General features: G+C 39.3%; 1 protein-coding gene and 1 long non-coding RNA gene across 2 annotated transcripts; both read right to left on the bottom strand.

Moving 5' to 3' along the window:
* Window positions 1–1,497: 1,497 nt before the first annotated feature.
* Window positions 1,498–7,891, bottom strand: LOC145859511 (uncharacterized). Its single transcript, XM_082959071.1, has 7 exons — window positions 7,866–7,891; window positions 7,613–7,711; window positions 7,390–7,408; window positions 7,249–7,280; window positions 7,034–7,138; window positions 6,665–6,705; window positions 1,498–6,520 (listed from the first exon to the last, which is right to left on the bottom strand). The coding sequence occupies exons 2-7, from the start codon at window positions 7,647–7,649 to the stop codon at window positions 6,428–6,430; spliced, it is 327 nt and encodes a 108-aa protein (XP_082815197.1). The 5' UTR covers window positions 7,650–7,711; window positions 7,866–7,891; the 3' UTR covers window positions 1,498–6,427.
* Window positions 7,892–10,519: 2,628 nt separating this feature from the next.
* On the bottom strand, window positions 10,520–12,565 carry LOC145859510 (uncharacterized). The gene is made up of 4 exons (XR_014379715.1): window positions 12,449–12,565; window positions 12,056–12,100; window positions 11,203–11,514; window positions 10,520–11,060 (listed from the first exon to the last, which is right to left on the bottom strand). It is a non-coding gene; the product is annotated as an uncharacterized LOC145859510 (long non-coding RNA).
* Between the last annotated feature and the right edge of the window lie 1,653 nt (window positions 12,566–14,218).

Below are 14,218 nucleotides of genomic sequence, written 5' to 3'. Positions count from 1 at the left end.
GAACTGAGTCTCTCTTACTCTGATGACTCCAGAACTCACTTTCAGCTGACGAAGGTCTGTGAGAATAGAATAATTGAGGGGTTGGTATTTTGTGGTTTTGAGAAATTTTATTTTACTAACTAGCAATAGCGTAATTGCTAACAAGCGTTAACACTAGTTATAAGTTGCGAAACTACCTTCAACATGATTTCCATGAGTTAATCTGACTCTGGCTAAGTAGAAAAAGGGCTTAATTGACTAAATCTCATAGTATCCATTTAAGGATCTTGAGTCCATTACCTCATACAGCGACAGTATGGGAAATTAAGGAGATAATATATTCCTTAATTGCTTCATGTAATAGCTTATGACAACAAACAGTATGATAAAATATCCCAAGAGGAACTTGGTAGTCATGGCACAACAGTACATGGTTTTCAACCATTGAAATAGTATTCTTAACCTGCATTGTGACTGCAGAAGGCTCACTGTATATGGATCTAAACTGTGAACCTGTAGCACTGTACTGCCATTGTATTTTGACCTCAGCGGGTGAACTTTGACCTGTTCATCTGAGCAGCTGAGCTCCTGTGAGTGTATGTCTACAGAATGAAGCAAGAGTAAGTTCACTCTTCCCACTATGTAGAAGAAACACTGAGCTACAGAGACAGAAAGAGGACTCAGACAGCTCAGCTTATCTGAAATGAGTCTCTCTCTCTGATGAATGTAGACTAGGCTGAGGAAAGTCTGTGAGATCAGAGGAAAATAATATTTCAGACTTCGGCGATGTGTTAAATCTCGAATATTGTCTAAGTCTTATGTTCCCTTCGTCAATATCATTGTACCCACAAATAGAGAACACAGAGAGTCAGTGAATGACATCTCTATATTAAGTTAACTAGCCTTTTACTAAACAGATGACAGTGACTGACTAAAATATTGTTAGCACATTTCATTTAATGGGGAAACTAAAATCGTTAAAATTGAAAACAACTGTAAAACTAAAGTGTGTGGACATCTTACTATGTCACCCTATGTCACCCTTAACAATGTTATCTGGCTAACCTTGAGCTTGGAGAGATGAAACAGCATCTAGCAATGACAAGAAGTCAAACGAGCATCTTACTCATTCTGGGAGAAAAAAACATCCTTCAAATGTCTTTGTGTGTCTTCTGTTGTCCATTTACATTTATACAGATGCAATACATTAGTAGAATGAAGACTGTTCATTAGCAGTAACAACTCAGTCATACAGTACATAATGACTTACATTCCACAGGCTGATCATTTAATTGTTTTATATACAGTACCATAAATGAACATTTGTACAGCATGGTCAACCAACCGGCAGGTCAGTTTTCTTAGGTGACGAGAGGTGGATATTATACTATAGGAGAGTAATCATAGCTATGATACATAGTGAAAGTATGCATGTGATCTCAGTTCTTCATGTGTAGTTTATAACCAGACATACAGTACTATTAACATAGAGACCAGCCCTCATACAAGTCTGAAAGAAAGTCACCTTTATTGAATGAATATAAACAAGCTGGCCAACACTCAATAGTAATATTCTGATACAGCACATACAATAGCAAACGTCTGGGGCAGTGGAGACAGCCTCCTACAGTAGGTTTTAAAACACAGTATCCATGCTGAACAGAACATTCTCTCTCTTTCTCTCAGGGGGTTTCCTGCAGCAGAGTGTTTTGATTCTCTTGCGCTCTTTCTTTGTCTCTTACACATACACATGCGCACACACACACACACACACTTCTGACAGATTTACACGCGTAACACCCAAAAAATATGCCGCCTCTCTCATAACACTGCACAGGCTGTCTACTAGGGGGACACGATAGGTGAGGAGACACACACCACTCGCAAACACAACATCATACTGTCACGATGCAGAGGCAATTCATGTATGAGGACTGGAGCATCATGGGAAATAAGCCCATGTTCACACAAGTAATCATTCAGCATGCTGGACACACATTTAACTTGTTGCTAAATCTTTACTGTACAGCAGAAAACAGTTACTATTACAAATAGCACTGTCTCAAACTGACATATTCAATAAGCCAAACTGATTAAAAATAAAATTCAGCAAGAATAACTTAAATACAAAAAATGTACGCAATTTTTAAGTAAAAAATAATAATAATCTGGCGTTGGTCACAGTGTTTTGTTTCATCCAATGCTTTGCATTTTCAATATAATACAATAAATCAAATGCAACTTGTACACGACAAAGAAAGTGAATGTGTCTGCCTGTATTAGGCAACTCATACTCTGAATCAGGTCTTTTACTCCTTCGATTACTATTGGTGATGTCTGTTGGCCTTCAACTCCTGGGTCGTGTTCATTAGGCACCAAACAGAAGAAAAATGCACTGAAACAGGGAAGGACTACTTGGACTTGTCCAATGAGAAACGCTCATTCTCGTTTTCCGTTGCAAAACGTTTTAAAACATTGCGTGCCCTAATGAACACAACCCTGGTGTATGTTAACTGATAGGCCATTGATGAATCCTTAACAGTTTAATTGCACATCAAGATCTCGCTCTGCATAGAGGATAGGAGATTCTCTCCCAACCTTTCACTCTCAGTTGGCACATTACTTTAAAATCTGTGTTCCACGTTTTCTACCATGTTCTATACACCAGGTGCTGTATCTTCACTTCTCATTGTAGGAGAACCCCCTACTTCAAGTTTTCAGTAGTAAATTACCTGAAAATTGAGGATTATGAATCCGTTCCCCATGATGGTAAAGTGAGAGGTTCTTCACACCTCCATCCGTGTGCTCTTCTGGATTGCCTTTCCTTACAGATCATTAGTACCAATCTCTGACATTGAAAACACAAACACAACATCCACACAACGTCTTAATTTTTTTCTTCAATTTGATTTAACCCCTGTGCGGCCTCCGTCCCGTATGACATCCAGCAAAAAATCATATCGCCATTAGCATAACAAAATTTAATAAATAAAAAAATTATAAAAAAATTCAAATTATATCGTTTTATAGATACACCTCTCCTGAATCGAACCACGTTGTCCGATTTCAAAAAGGCTTTACAGCAAAAGCAAAAGCAAAACATTAGATCATGTTAGAGGAGTATATTGTAAAAGTAGCCACATAGCATTTTCCGACCAACCACATGCATCACAAATAACCAAAAAACAGCTAAATGCAGCACTAACCTTTGACAATCTTCATCAGATGACACACCGAGGACATCATGTTACACAATACATGCATTCTTTTGTTCGATAAAGTTCATATTTATATATAAAAACAGCATTTTACATCGGTGCGTAACGTTGACTAACTATTTTCCCTCAAATGCATCCGATGAAACAGAGCTACAATTTACTAAATTACTATTCCAATACATTTTAAAAATGTAATATTGTTATTCTAAGATTTATAGATGAATATCTCTTGAAAGCACCTGTAATGCCAGATGTAAAATTAACTTTACTGGGTAATCATACTTTGCGATGAAAGGGGATGCGATACTCTGAAAAATAGGCTAACGTTACAGGTCAGCGCCATCTTGGAACAATCGCATATCACATCTAGTCTTGTATACTATTGTCAATAATCCCTTACCTTTGGTTGTCTTCATCAGAAAGCACTTCCAGGAGTCCCAGGTCCACAACAAATGTATTTTAGTTTGAAAAAAATACTCCTTTATGTTCCAAGAGCTTGTTCTTGTTAGCGCGTCTGAAGGCTGCTCCAAAACTTCCGTCGGCCACGGGACAGCCATTTCGAGAAAATTCATTTTTTTCCCATTTAGGTTCGTTCAAACATGTCAAACGTTGTCTAACATAAATCTTCAGGGCGTGTTTCAACAAGAGAGCCAATAAGATTCGAGGGGGACGATTGCATTGTGTTTCAAAACGTTTCGAAAGGGGAGGGTAACCAGGGGCGTCGGCGTCATAATGGTGATGGCCCTCTCCGTGTGACCACGTTCCACTGCGTCTCATTCGTTCAGTTTTCACAGTAGGAGTCTCAAATCACTTTGTAAAGACTGGGGACATCTAGTGGAAGCAATAGGAAGTGCTCAATGAACCATAGCCCACGGTGTGATTAATAGGCAACGTGATGAAGTTGAGTTCGCAATTCAGAATTCCACTTCCTGTTTCGATCTGTCTCGGGGTTTTGACTGCCATATGAGTTCTGTTATACTCACAGACACCATTCAAACAGTTTTAGAAACTTTAGGGTGTTTTCTATCCACAAGTATTAATTATATGCATATCCTAGCTTCTGAGTTTGAGTAGGAGGCCGTTTAAAATGGGCACGAATTTTTTTCAAAAATCGCTTTAGCGCCCCCAATCCTAGGGGAACGCCAATCCGAACTGGTGATTGTTGGTCAATGGGAGGAGGAGTTGTGAGACAACTGTCCTGTCTGTATTCTGTGTTGAAGTTGACTCAGAGGTGACCATCGTATAGGGATCACTTCTGTTTGGATTCCAATGGAGGATGGGGCACTTTTCTTCAAAAGTCACAATATCAGCCACAAGGAGGGAAACACAAACACACACACACACACACACACACACACACACACACACACACACACACACACACACACACACACACACGGGGGCAGCTGGTGGTGGGAGTGGGGGGTGTAACAGTCTCGGATGTTTTCCCACTAGAAGGGTTTGTGTGGTTTTCTACACACTCAACTGTCACATATGTCACCACATCTGGGTACACCAGGACAACGGCATTGAAGACGACAACAAACAAACACACAACACAGAGACTGGCTGGACAATGCATCTGCAACGACAGAGTCACTCCAAACCTCCACTTTAACCAAGGTAGTGATAGTCCTCACTCACAAGTGCAAGTTTCTATCCGCTGTGCTGCTCAAAATAGTCTCTTTGCTACTTTAGTGAGCTGCAAAAACAGGATGTCTTCCCCTCTGTGAGAAGACTAAGGTCTCACTCTAACCCAACGGTGTGTGTGTGTGTGTGTGTGTGTGTGTGTGTGTGTGTGTGTGTGTGTGTGTGTGTGTGTGTGTGTGTGTGTGTGTGTGTGTGTGTGTGTGTGTGTGTGTGTGTGAGAGAGAGTCTCTAAATAGATTTCTCACACTGCAACAGGAATGTAACATTAGCTCTTCTAAATGAGAATGGAATCATTTTCTCACTCCTTTCCTTTGGGCTGTGTCTCAAGGTTTCTTAGGCCAGAATATCCTTCATGAGAACCACAGACAAGGAATGTTGCTTGCTGCTAAGGAGTTTTTTCTTGTAATGTACAAAACAGAGGAAAGTCACATGTCACTCCACACACTGAATAGGGTTTTCTCTATCCTTTGGTCAGTTAAAAAAAATATATAAAACATGTATTTTTATACTCAATATTTTTGTTGTTGTTGATAATATTCTGACCACTCCATAGATCTTTCTGTCTCTCTCTATATCAAATCAAATCAAATCAAATGTTATTAGTCACATGCGCAGAATACAACCTTACAGTGAAATGCTTACTTTCGAGCCCCTAACACACAATGCAGATTCAAAAAAATACACATAAGAATAAGAGATAAAAGCAACAAGTAATTAAAGAGCAGTGGTGAAATAACAGTAGCAAGACTATATATCGGGGGTACCGATACAGAGTCAATGTTCGAGGACACAGGTTATTTGAGGAAGTATGTACATGTAGGTAGAGTTATTAAAGTGACTATGCATAGATGACAACATGCAGTGGTGTGAAGACTGGTGAGCGGGGGTGAGAGGAGCTGGGGCACTGCACATTTCCTGATAGCTATTTAACGAGATGTTCAGGAGTCTTATGGCTTGGGGGTAGAAGCTGTTTAGAAGCCTCTTGGACCTAGAATTGGCGCTCCGGTACCGCTTGCCATGCGGTAGATGAGAGAACAGTCAATGACTAGGGTGGCTGGAGTCTGACAATTTTTAGGGCCTTCCTCTGACACCGCCCTGTATAGAGGTCCTGGATGGCAGGAAACTTGGCCCCAGTGATGTACTGGGCCATTCGCACTACCCTATGTAGTGCCTTGCGGTTGGAGGCCGAGCATTTGTCATACCAGTTAGTGATGCAACCAGTCAGGATGCTCTCGATGGTGCAGCTGTAGAACCTTTTGAGGATCTGAGGACCCATGCGAAATCTTTTCAGTCTCCTGAGGGGGAATAGGTTTTGTTGTACCCTCTTCACGACTGTCTTGGTGTGCTTGGACCATGTTAGTTTGTTGGTGATGTGGACACCAAGGAACTTGAAGCTCTCAACCTGCTCCACTGCAGCCCCGTCGATGAGAATGGGGGCTTGCTCGATCCACTTTTTCCTGTAGTCCACAATCATCTCCTTTGTCTTTACAAAATTACATAGTCCGCCGTATTTGTATGAGACATGTATGAGACATGTGAGACATAGCTGTACAATGCTACACAAAGCCAGTGGTGTAGTTTCAGTGTGCCTGCAGAAGACTGTACAACCCATCCGGCTGTGCTGAGGTTTCTGGTCTCTCAAGGATTGAGCTGTATACGTGGTACGTATCAGACTAGAGAAAGGAAACAGACAGTTTAACTTCAGCCCTTTAATTCTACAGTACTGTAAATGTAATGTCATTTAAAAGGATGTAACATCAATCTGAAACTGAGAGTCGATCACAATCACCAAACACAGTGGGTTATTCTGAACTTACATTGTCTTTTTCAGATGACTGTCCATTCTCTTCAACAGGGCCTGTACAACACAGAGGGAGCCTGAGTTAGAGTTTCTGTGTATTTCTGTGTGTGTGTGTGTGTGCGCGCTCACACGTAAGTGTGGGTGTGGTTGTGTGTATTACTTTGCTTTGCTTAATGTCACTTCACACTTCTCTTCCTGTCTCAAACCACCTTGTAGACTTACAGCTCTGTTCTCATGCTTTCAAGATGCTCTGACTAACACCTTATTTTATGTTTTAACTTAGTACGGTTGACATTGAGTGACAAAGTGTTATGGTGCTGAGGGTCCCAAATTCACTTCCCAGGTCGGGAAGACAGGGACAGAAGACAATCTGATACAAACTCACCTGAGGGCAATAACGTGGACGGTACAGAGGTGATGAGAGAATAGATCCCAGCATCCCTTAGATCCAACATGCCTGCACTGCTCATAGCTTCCATCACCAAATCACCTACAACAGAAAATAAATAAAAATGTAATTACAATTTGTGTTTGTACATGCATGTGTGTAGTTGTGTTAGTAGTGTGTGCAGTGTTTGATGTATTTTGTTTGGAACATACATTGGCTGTGATCATCCTGTCTGGATGTAGGTCTGTACAACATAAAAGTATAAGAAGGTTGTGGTAAGAACATCTCATCATGGACAATACAGAACTAAAGGTTGATACAATCTGCATCATATTTACAAGGGGAATTATTACCTCTGAGAATTGTTCTTCTCTGAAAAACAAATTAGGCTAAATTAATTATATTCAATATAGCCTACCCTGTACAATATGACCAAAAGGAGTTGAAAGATACAACCTACCCTACACAATATGACCAAAAGGAGTTGAAAGATTAACCCATGTCAAAGGCACTTACAATAATATGAGAAGGAAAATGTTTGCAAATTATTTGTTATGCAGAATCAGAAGTACTCACTGGTCCTCCTGCAGAGATAGACAGCTGTCAATCCCATCAGCAACACGCCCACTCCAGAAGCCACACCCACTGCTCCCTGCCATATTCCCACAGCTGTTTCTGTTTGGTGACATTGGGAAGGACATTAGCTTGTATTCCCAGGGTCAATACTGCATCTCAAGAGTTGATCTACATTTATATTGTGAGGTGGTATGTCTCAGTTGTTTCATTTGTCTAAGAAAATACAATTAGTCAGCTGGAGATGGATGCTTACCCACAACAATTTCTTTGGAGCTTTGACCTCCTGGGCACACGCAAGAGAGAGACTGTTTAATAACAGTTAACACACAACACAACTTATTACGCCACTAAACTAAAATCATGTGGCCACTTTGGGGTGTCAGTTGTCAAAGTAGAACTATTTGTCGAACCTGGTGCAATGCAAAGTCATTGGATCTGATTATACAAAATAAAGGTATTTAAATGGGTTGATTTAATTAATGAGATATAAACCTCTTTTTTAAAATCAGGTGACATTTTTTTAATAAAAAAAATGGGTAAGATGAAGCTATTCTATTTGTTTAGGTCCTATCTGCTAACTAGAGAAAGATGACTAACACACCTAATGTAGGATTCACTGCTGTGCTGGGGGTCAAAGGAGAGGTCAAACCTGGTGAGAAGAGAACTCATTACACAAGAAAGTCATCATTTATACAGAAAGAGAGAAGTACTCTACACATTACCTACAAATCAGATGGACTAAAAGTACACAAACCTGGACCGAAATTACAAGCAACTATGAATAGGTCTATTAGTAAACCGGTCAGAACTTTAGTGAATTAATGAGAACAGAAAATGTAGACTGCAAACTATGATACATTTAGTGGTCCTATTGGTTGTTGGTCTCACTGGGGTGTTGGGGGTCAAAGTAGAACTAACAGTCGAACCTGCTGGGAAGCAATACACGACAAGTTCCTTGTGCATCTGATTACACAAGAATTAAGGTATTCATCATTTAGTTAGAAAACAACACAACTCAGTCAATAGAAAGATGACATGTTCACAATATTATAATGTGGCACATTATTGTTAAAACCCAGACATTTAACTGAATGTATATTTGGATACAGTATTTGCAAAGACGGTCCCTTAGAGGACCAATACACCTGTTTTAGAACTCACTGTGATGATGAGGGGAAAAGTAGAACCAGGGCCTTTCTTTCTGCTGTAAGGAGCTCTGCTATAAAATAACAGAAGTGCTAGGGCTGTTGCGGTGACCGCATTACCGCCACACCGACGGTCACGGACGGTAATAAGGCTTCTCCAAGCTCTGATGCTGCTGATGGTCATTAGTAGCCTACCAAACATGCTAACTTTCTGGTACTCAATATTCAAAACTCACAGAACACCCAGCTGGTAATATAACTGAGTAGAACAATCCTTCTACACCAGACTGACAACATTACCTACATCCTTCATTACTATACATTTCAAAGCAATAAAATGCCAACAAATCTCTAATCACTCTGACATCAATTCAAATGTAATCGAAAATCGAATCAAACACTTCATGAGAGCCCATGAGCTCATGTTGAACAACATTTCTATAGGCTATGCAATTACGGGAGAAAACAGAGTGATGACCTCTAATAAAAAGAAGAGGATCCCATCAGCGTTCTATAGGCTAGGCCTACTATATTTATTACTCAACTTTCCTAATAATATTTACATTGCTTTTATTTACAACGTGAGTATAGCCTACCTGGCTGACATGAAAATAAACCACGGGGAAAAAGCGTCCTCCATTCGCTATTTAAGGGCATAGATAACATGTATTTTTTCCCGCTGCCATTGTTTCAATACAGTTGCATGATAATGATCCATTCTAAATCAAAACAAATGTCACACATATATTGTTTACTATATGTAAAGACAAGATTAAATCAAGAATAGTCTGATGGGTGACAATATTAGCCTACCATTTGTGAACGATGCCCAGCATAAGAAACAATGCCTTTCTTTTGCGACTTGTTTGAATCATAGTCAATCATCTCATGTAGCCTAGTCCATAGGCCTATATGTTTTAATAAGGTTTGTATCACAACTAAAGTGGCCAAATAGGCTCTACATTTTAAGCAGTTTTAAGAAGTTAACAGGCAGCGCATGAGCAGCGCATGAGTTTCAAGTTTGAGGAAGATCATTTTCACCATAAAAATGAATCCTTTAAAATAAAAACATGACACGCATAACTGAATTTGCGGTCACATTTGATAATGGTGTTTTCCGCAAATGGAACATTTGCACTTATAGCCTACTACCATGTACCCTTTGCTGTTGTATTCATTTGAGATCTATCACATACCACAACTGTCCCAGACTATGTCTGGAATATTTATTTCTCGCACAGAATAGAATAGGTCGAATTTTGTACTATGGGGGATAGTAGATTGACAAAGGCTAGTGCTTTTGCTGTTCGTTAGGCCTCTTGTTGGCTGATGAAAAGTAAATGTGTAAAAAGTAAATGTGGACAGTTCTTCTAATATCTTAAATAGGCACCTCGGAATTGGGCAAGGGTGCGCACAGTTGCATCCCTGCTGTGTCTGTTTTAACTTGTAGACTGTGAGAAAGACCCGATCAGGTGACAGAGCCTTGTGAGTGAAAAAGCTTCGGATAGCGCAGCACACTCAGGGAGAAGGGCGCAATGCAGCACTCCGGGCCGCAAAAGGCATGGATTTTTTTAGGTGCATTACAGCAACAGGATGCCGCCATGTAATTCGAGGCATTTACAATGACTTGTCAAATAGTGAATGAGAGACTACTGGAGTGTGTACAGCCTGCGCAAAAAACAGAGCAGAGATCATACCTTTCAAGCAACGTTTTTCAAATCATCATTAGAGTCTCATCATTCAGCCTTACTGTGTATTAAAAACCTAAACATGTAGCCCATCGTTTGTAGAACAACTATAGTTACATTATTAACTCTAAATTAAGCATTTAAGAGTACATATTTCTTTGTTAACCGCTCAACACAGAATAGCCGTGTGCACACTCCATTCGGCATAGCCACATCAGGACCTAACAGAAGGACAACTCAGAGTATGCTCTTCTTTTCTTCTGAAATAGATTAAATATTCTTCATATCATGTTTCTGTAGACCTGTCTAAAATAAATGATGGATTTATTATGAAGGTGTGGGCTATATTAATTGGATTTATTAGACTTTTTAAAATGGCTTGTCGGCTATGTGTGGAAGCCAGGAGATGCTAAATGTGTTTATGTTAATTAACGGTCAGTCACCGTGAGACCGACAGTTAGTTGCTTGACAATCACTGGCTGACAAAATGTTGAGACCTCCACAGCCCTAAGAAGCACCACAAAGTACATTTAAAAGAAGAAACAAAACTAATGTGTATCCTACCTGTTGGAAAGGGTTTAGTTGTTGGATCACTAATGTAAACTCCCACCAGATCTAAAAACATTTTGGGGATTGAAATGTGGTGTTTAGTTTGTGGGTCAGAATGAAAATAGTCATTAAAGAATATTTTTAAATCAAAGTGAGTCAGATAATGAAGACCTGCAGCCCTGATAGATTTGTTTAGATAATGACTCACCTGTAAAGTTGTACCCATCACTGCGTGGAGAGAGAGAGTTTGGTCCTGAGCTCACTCTGTAGTCACAGCTCACCTCCTTACTCCTCACTGACTGTAGACGACTGATCAGATCACTATGATTTGGAGTGAATTGACAGAACTCCTGTCCGGATGCTGAGGTGGCTTTTCTCTTCTTGATCTTTGCTGTGAAGGATGGCTGACTCTCCTCTCCAACATACAGGTTACAGGTGGTGTCAGGACTGACGGATCCAGGAATCAAACAGATGATGGTGAAGTCCTCATCAAATTGGACTGTAATGTCTGGTTTTGGATCTGTTAGGAAAGAACAGAGACTCCTTTTTGCATCACTCTATTTGAATGTAATGTATATGTCACAAGTGATACTGACTCTTACTAAACTAGAGCCTGCTATTCTCTTTATATTGAGTAACAGCATGTCTTATTTGATATCATGCCTTTTTATGAGTGCCATTTAATCATGTGTGCTATGTGTTTACAATTATTGCCATTCATTTAATTCCTTATATTCTCTCGTGTGAAATCAAATTGAATCGCAAGACTATTTTGCTTGCTTGAATAAAGTAGAGGATGATGGAGTGTGTCACTTGTCATTTAATTATAAATTAATGTTCAATGTTTAAGTACTCATAGATATTGTTTCACTTTAAATACGTTTCAAAAACAAAAACAATGAAGTCACTATTGTCTATTAAATGATATCAGTGTATCTACAATTATGCAGTTTAGGTTAACAAGATAACTTTGATTGATTGATGGTAATATTATGTAGTAAAAATAGTTAGACATAAACTTCATTAATAAACGTTAAATAATTCCAGTTTTTAACACTCACAGTGGCCTTGGTAATGACCTTGGGCTTCGATGTATTGGAAGCTGTCTGGAAAAAACAAAATAGGTCTTGATCAGGAAAATGTGCCTTTCTAAATAATAAATTAACATGAGAGACAGGAACACTTTGCTGAAGTTGGTAAAGTATCATAAGTTGGTAAAGTATCATATACTACAATGGATCCATGGGCATGTTATCAAGCAGTAGTCATTCTGATCTGAACAAAATATAATGATAGAGAAAAATACATCAATAAGATCATCAATGGAATAGGACACTTATTACAGCCATGAGATTCAGAAATATATAAAGACTTCCTGAAGTAACATATTAAAGAGGAGAGAGAATCCTGTAGCACTAATAGATGATGGAACTTGGAATGGAGGAATAACTCACCGAAAAGGAGGATGACCAAAAACAGATGACCAGCCATATCAGGGATGAACAATGCCATTTATCAGACGTCTACAAACTGTTAGTCTAACTTAACAGAAGATGGTGACTGTGTCAGAGAGGATTGTTTGAATAGAGAAGTAGACATGGAGCTTGTTCACAGGAAAACCACAGATAGCAGAAACCAGTCTCATATGGAAAGTGTGGCTAAAGTTGCAGAGGAACATTCAGAATAATTTATCAGTCACTATTTTTGTTGTCTGTAGCTATTTGTCTTTAACAGCTGATGTTTTGCATCACTAGATGGCTTCAATTACATTTTCAAAACCTACAAACTAACTTGTCTGAGTAAAAGATTTGTCTTTGACTTTTTGGTTTTATGTTTTTGACAACTGTATTTGTATTTGTCGTTGAGTTTTTTTATCTCTAAAGCGTAGTAACACGTCACTTTGATCCCAGCTGGAAATGCTTGACCTGCCCAAGAGTGCAGCTCTTTTCCTGTGAGTGTCTGCGTACAGGATGAGTGAGTTTGACAGCACAGCTCAACTGAGTCTCTGTCTCTCTGATGACTCCAGAACTCACTTTCAGCTGAGGAAGGTCTGTGAGAATAGAATAATTGAGGGGTTGGTATTTTGTGGTTTTGAGAAATTTTATTTTACTAACTAGCAATAGCGTAATTGCTAACTAGCATTAGCACTAGTTATAAGTTGCGAAACTACCTTCAACATGGTTCCCATGAGTTCATCTGACTCTGGCTAAGTAGAAAAAGGGCTTAATTGACTAAATCTCATAGTATCCATTTAAGGATCATGAGTCCATTACCTCATGCAGCGACAGTATGGGAAATTAAGGAGATATAATATATTGCTTGATTGCTTCATGTAATAGCTTATGACAACAAACAGTATGATAACATATCACAAGAGGAACATGGTAATGATGGCACAACAGTACATTGTTTACAACCATTCAAATAGTCTTCTTACCCTGAATTGTGACTGTTGAAGGCCCACTGAATATGGATCTAAACTGTGAACCTGTAGCACTGTACTGACATTGTATTTTGACCTCAGCTGGTGAACTTTGACCTGTTCATCTGAGCAGCTGAGCTCCTGTGAGTGTATGTCTACAGAATGAAGCTAGAGTAAGTTCACTCTTCCCACTATGTGGAAGAATCACTGAGGTACAGAGGCAGAAGGAGGACTCAGACAGCTCAGCTTAACTGAACTGAGTCTCTCTCTCTGATGACTGTAGGACACACTGTCAGACTAGGCTGAGGAAGGCCTGTGAGATCAGAGGAAAATAATATTTCACACTACGGCGATGTGTTAAGTCTCGAATATTGTCTTAGTCTTATGTTCCCTTAATCAATATCATTATACCCACAAACTGAGAACACAGAGACAGTGAATGTCATCTCCATATTAAGTTAACTAGCCTTTTAATAAACAGATGACAGTGACTGACTAAAATATTGTTAGCACATTTCATTTAACGGGGAAACTAAAATCGTGAAAATTGAAAAACTACTCTAAAACTAAAGTGTGTGGACATCTTACTATGTCACCCTATGTCACCCTTAACAATGTTATCTCAATAACCTTGAGCTTGGAGAGACAAAACAGCATCTAGCAATGACAAAAAGTCAAACGAGCATCTTACTCATTCTGGGAGAAAAAAACATCCTTCAAATGTCTTTGTGTGTCTTCTGTTGTCCATTTACAGTGCATTTATACATATGCTGTACATTAGTAAAATGGAGACAGTTCATTA

The sequence above is a fragment of the Salmo salar genome, chromosome 12 (assembly GCF_965601325.2).
Source record: "Salmo salar chromosome 12, fSalSal1, whole genome shotgun sequence".
Classification (NCBI taxonomy): domain Eukaryota; kingdom Metazoa; phylum Chordata; class Actinopteri; order Salmoniformes; family Salmonidae; genus Salmo; species Salmo salar.
Note: the sequence above shows the minus strand (reverse complement) of the source record. Positions and strands in the feature narration are given on the sequence as shown.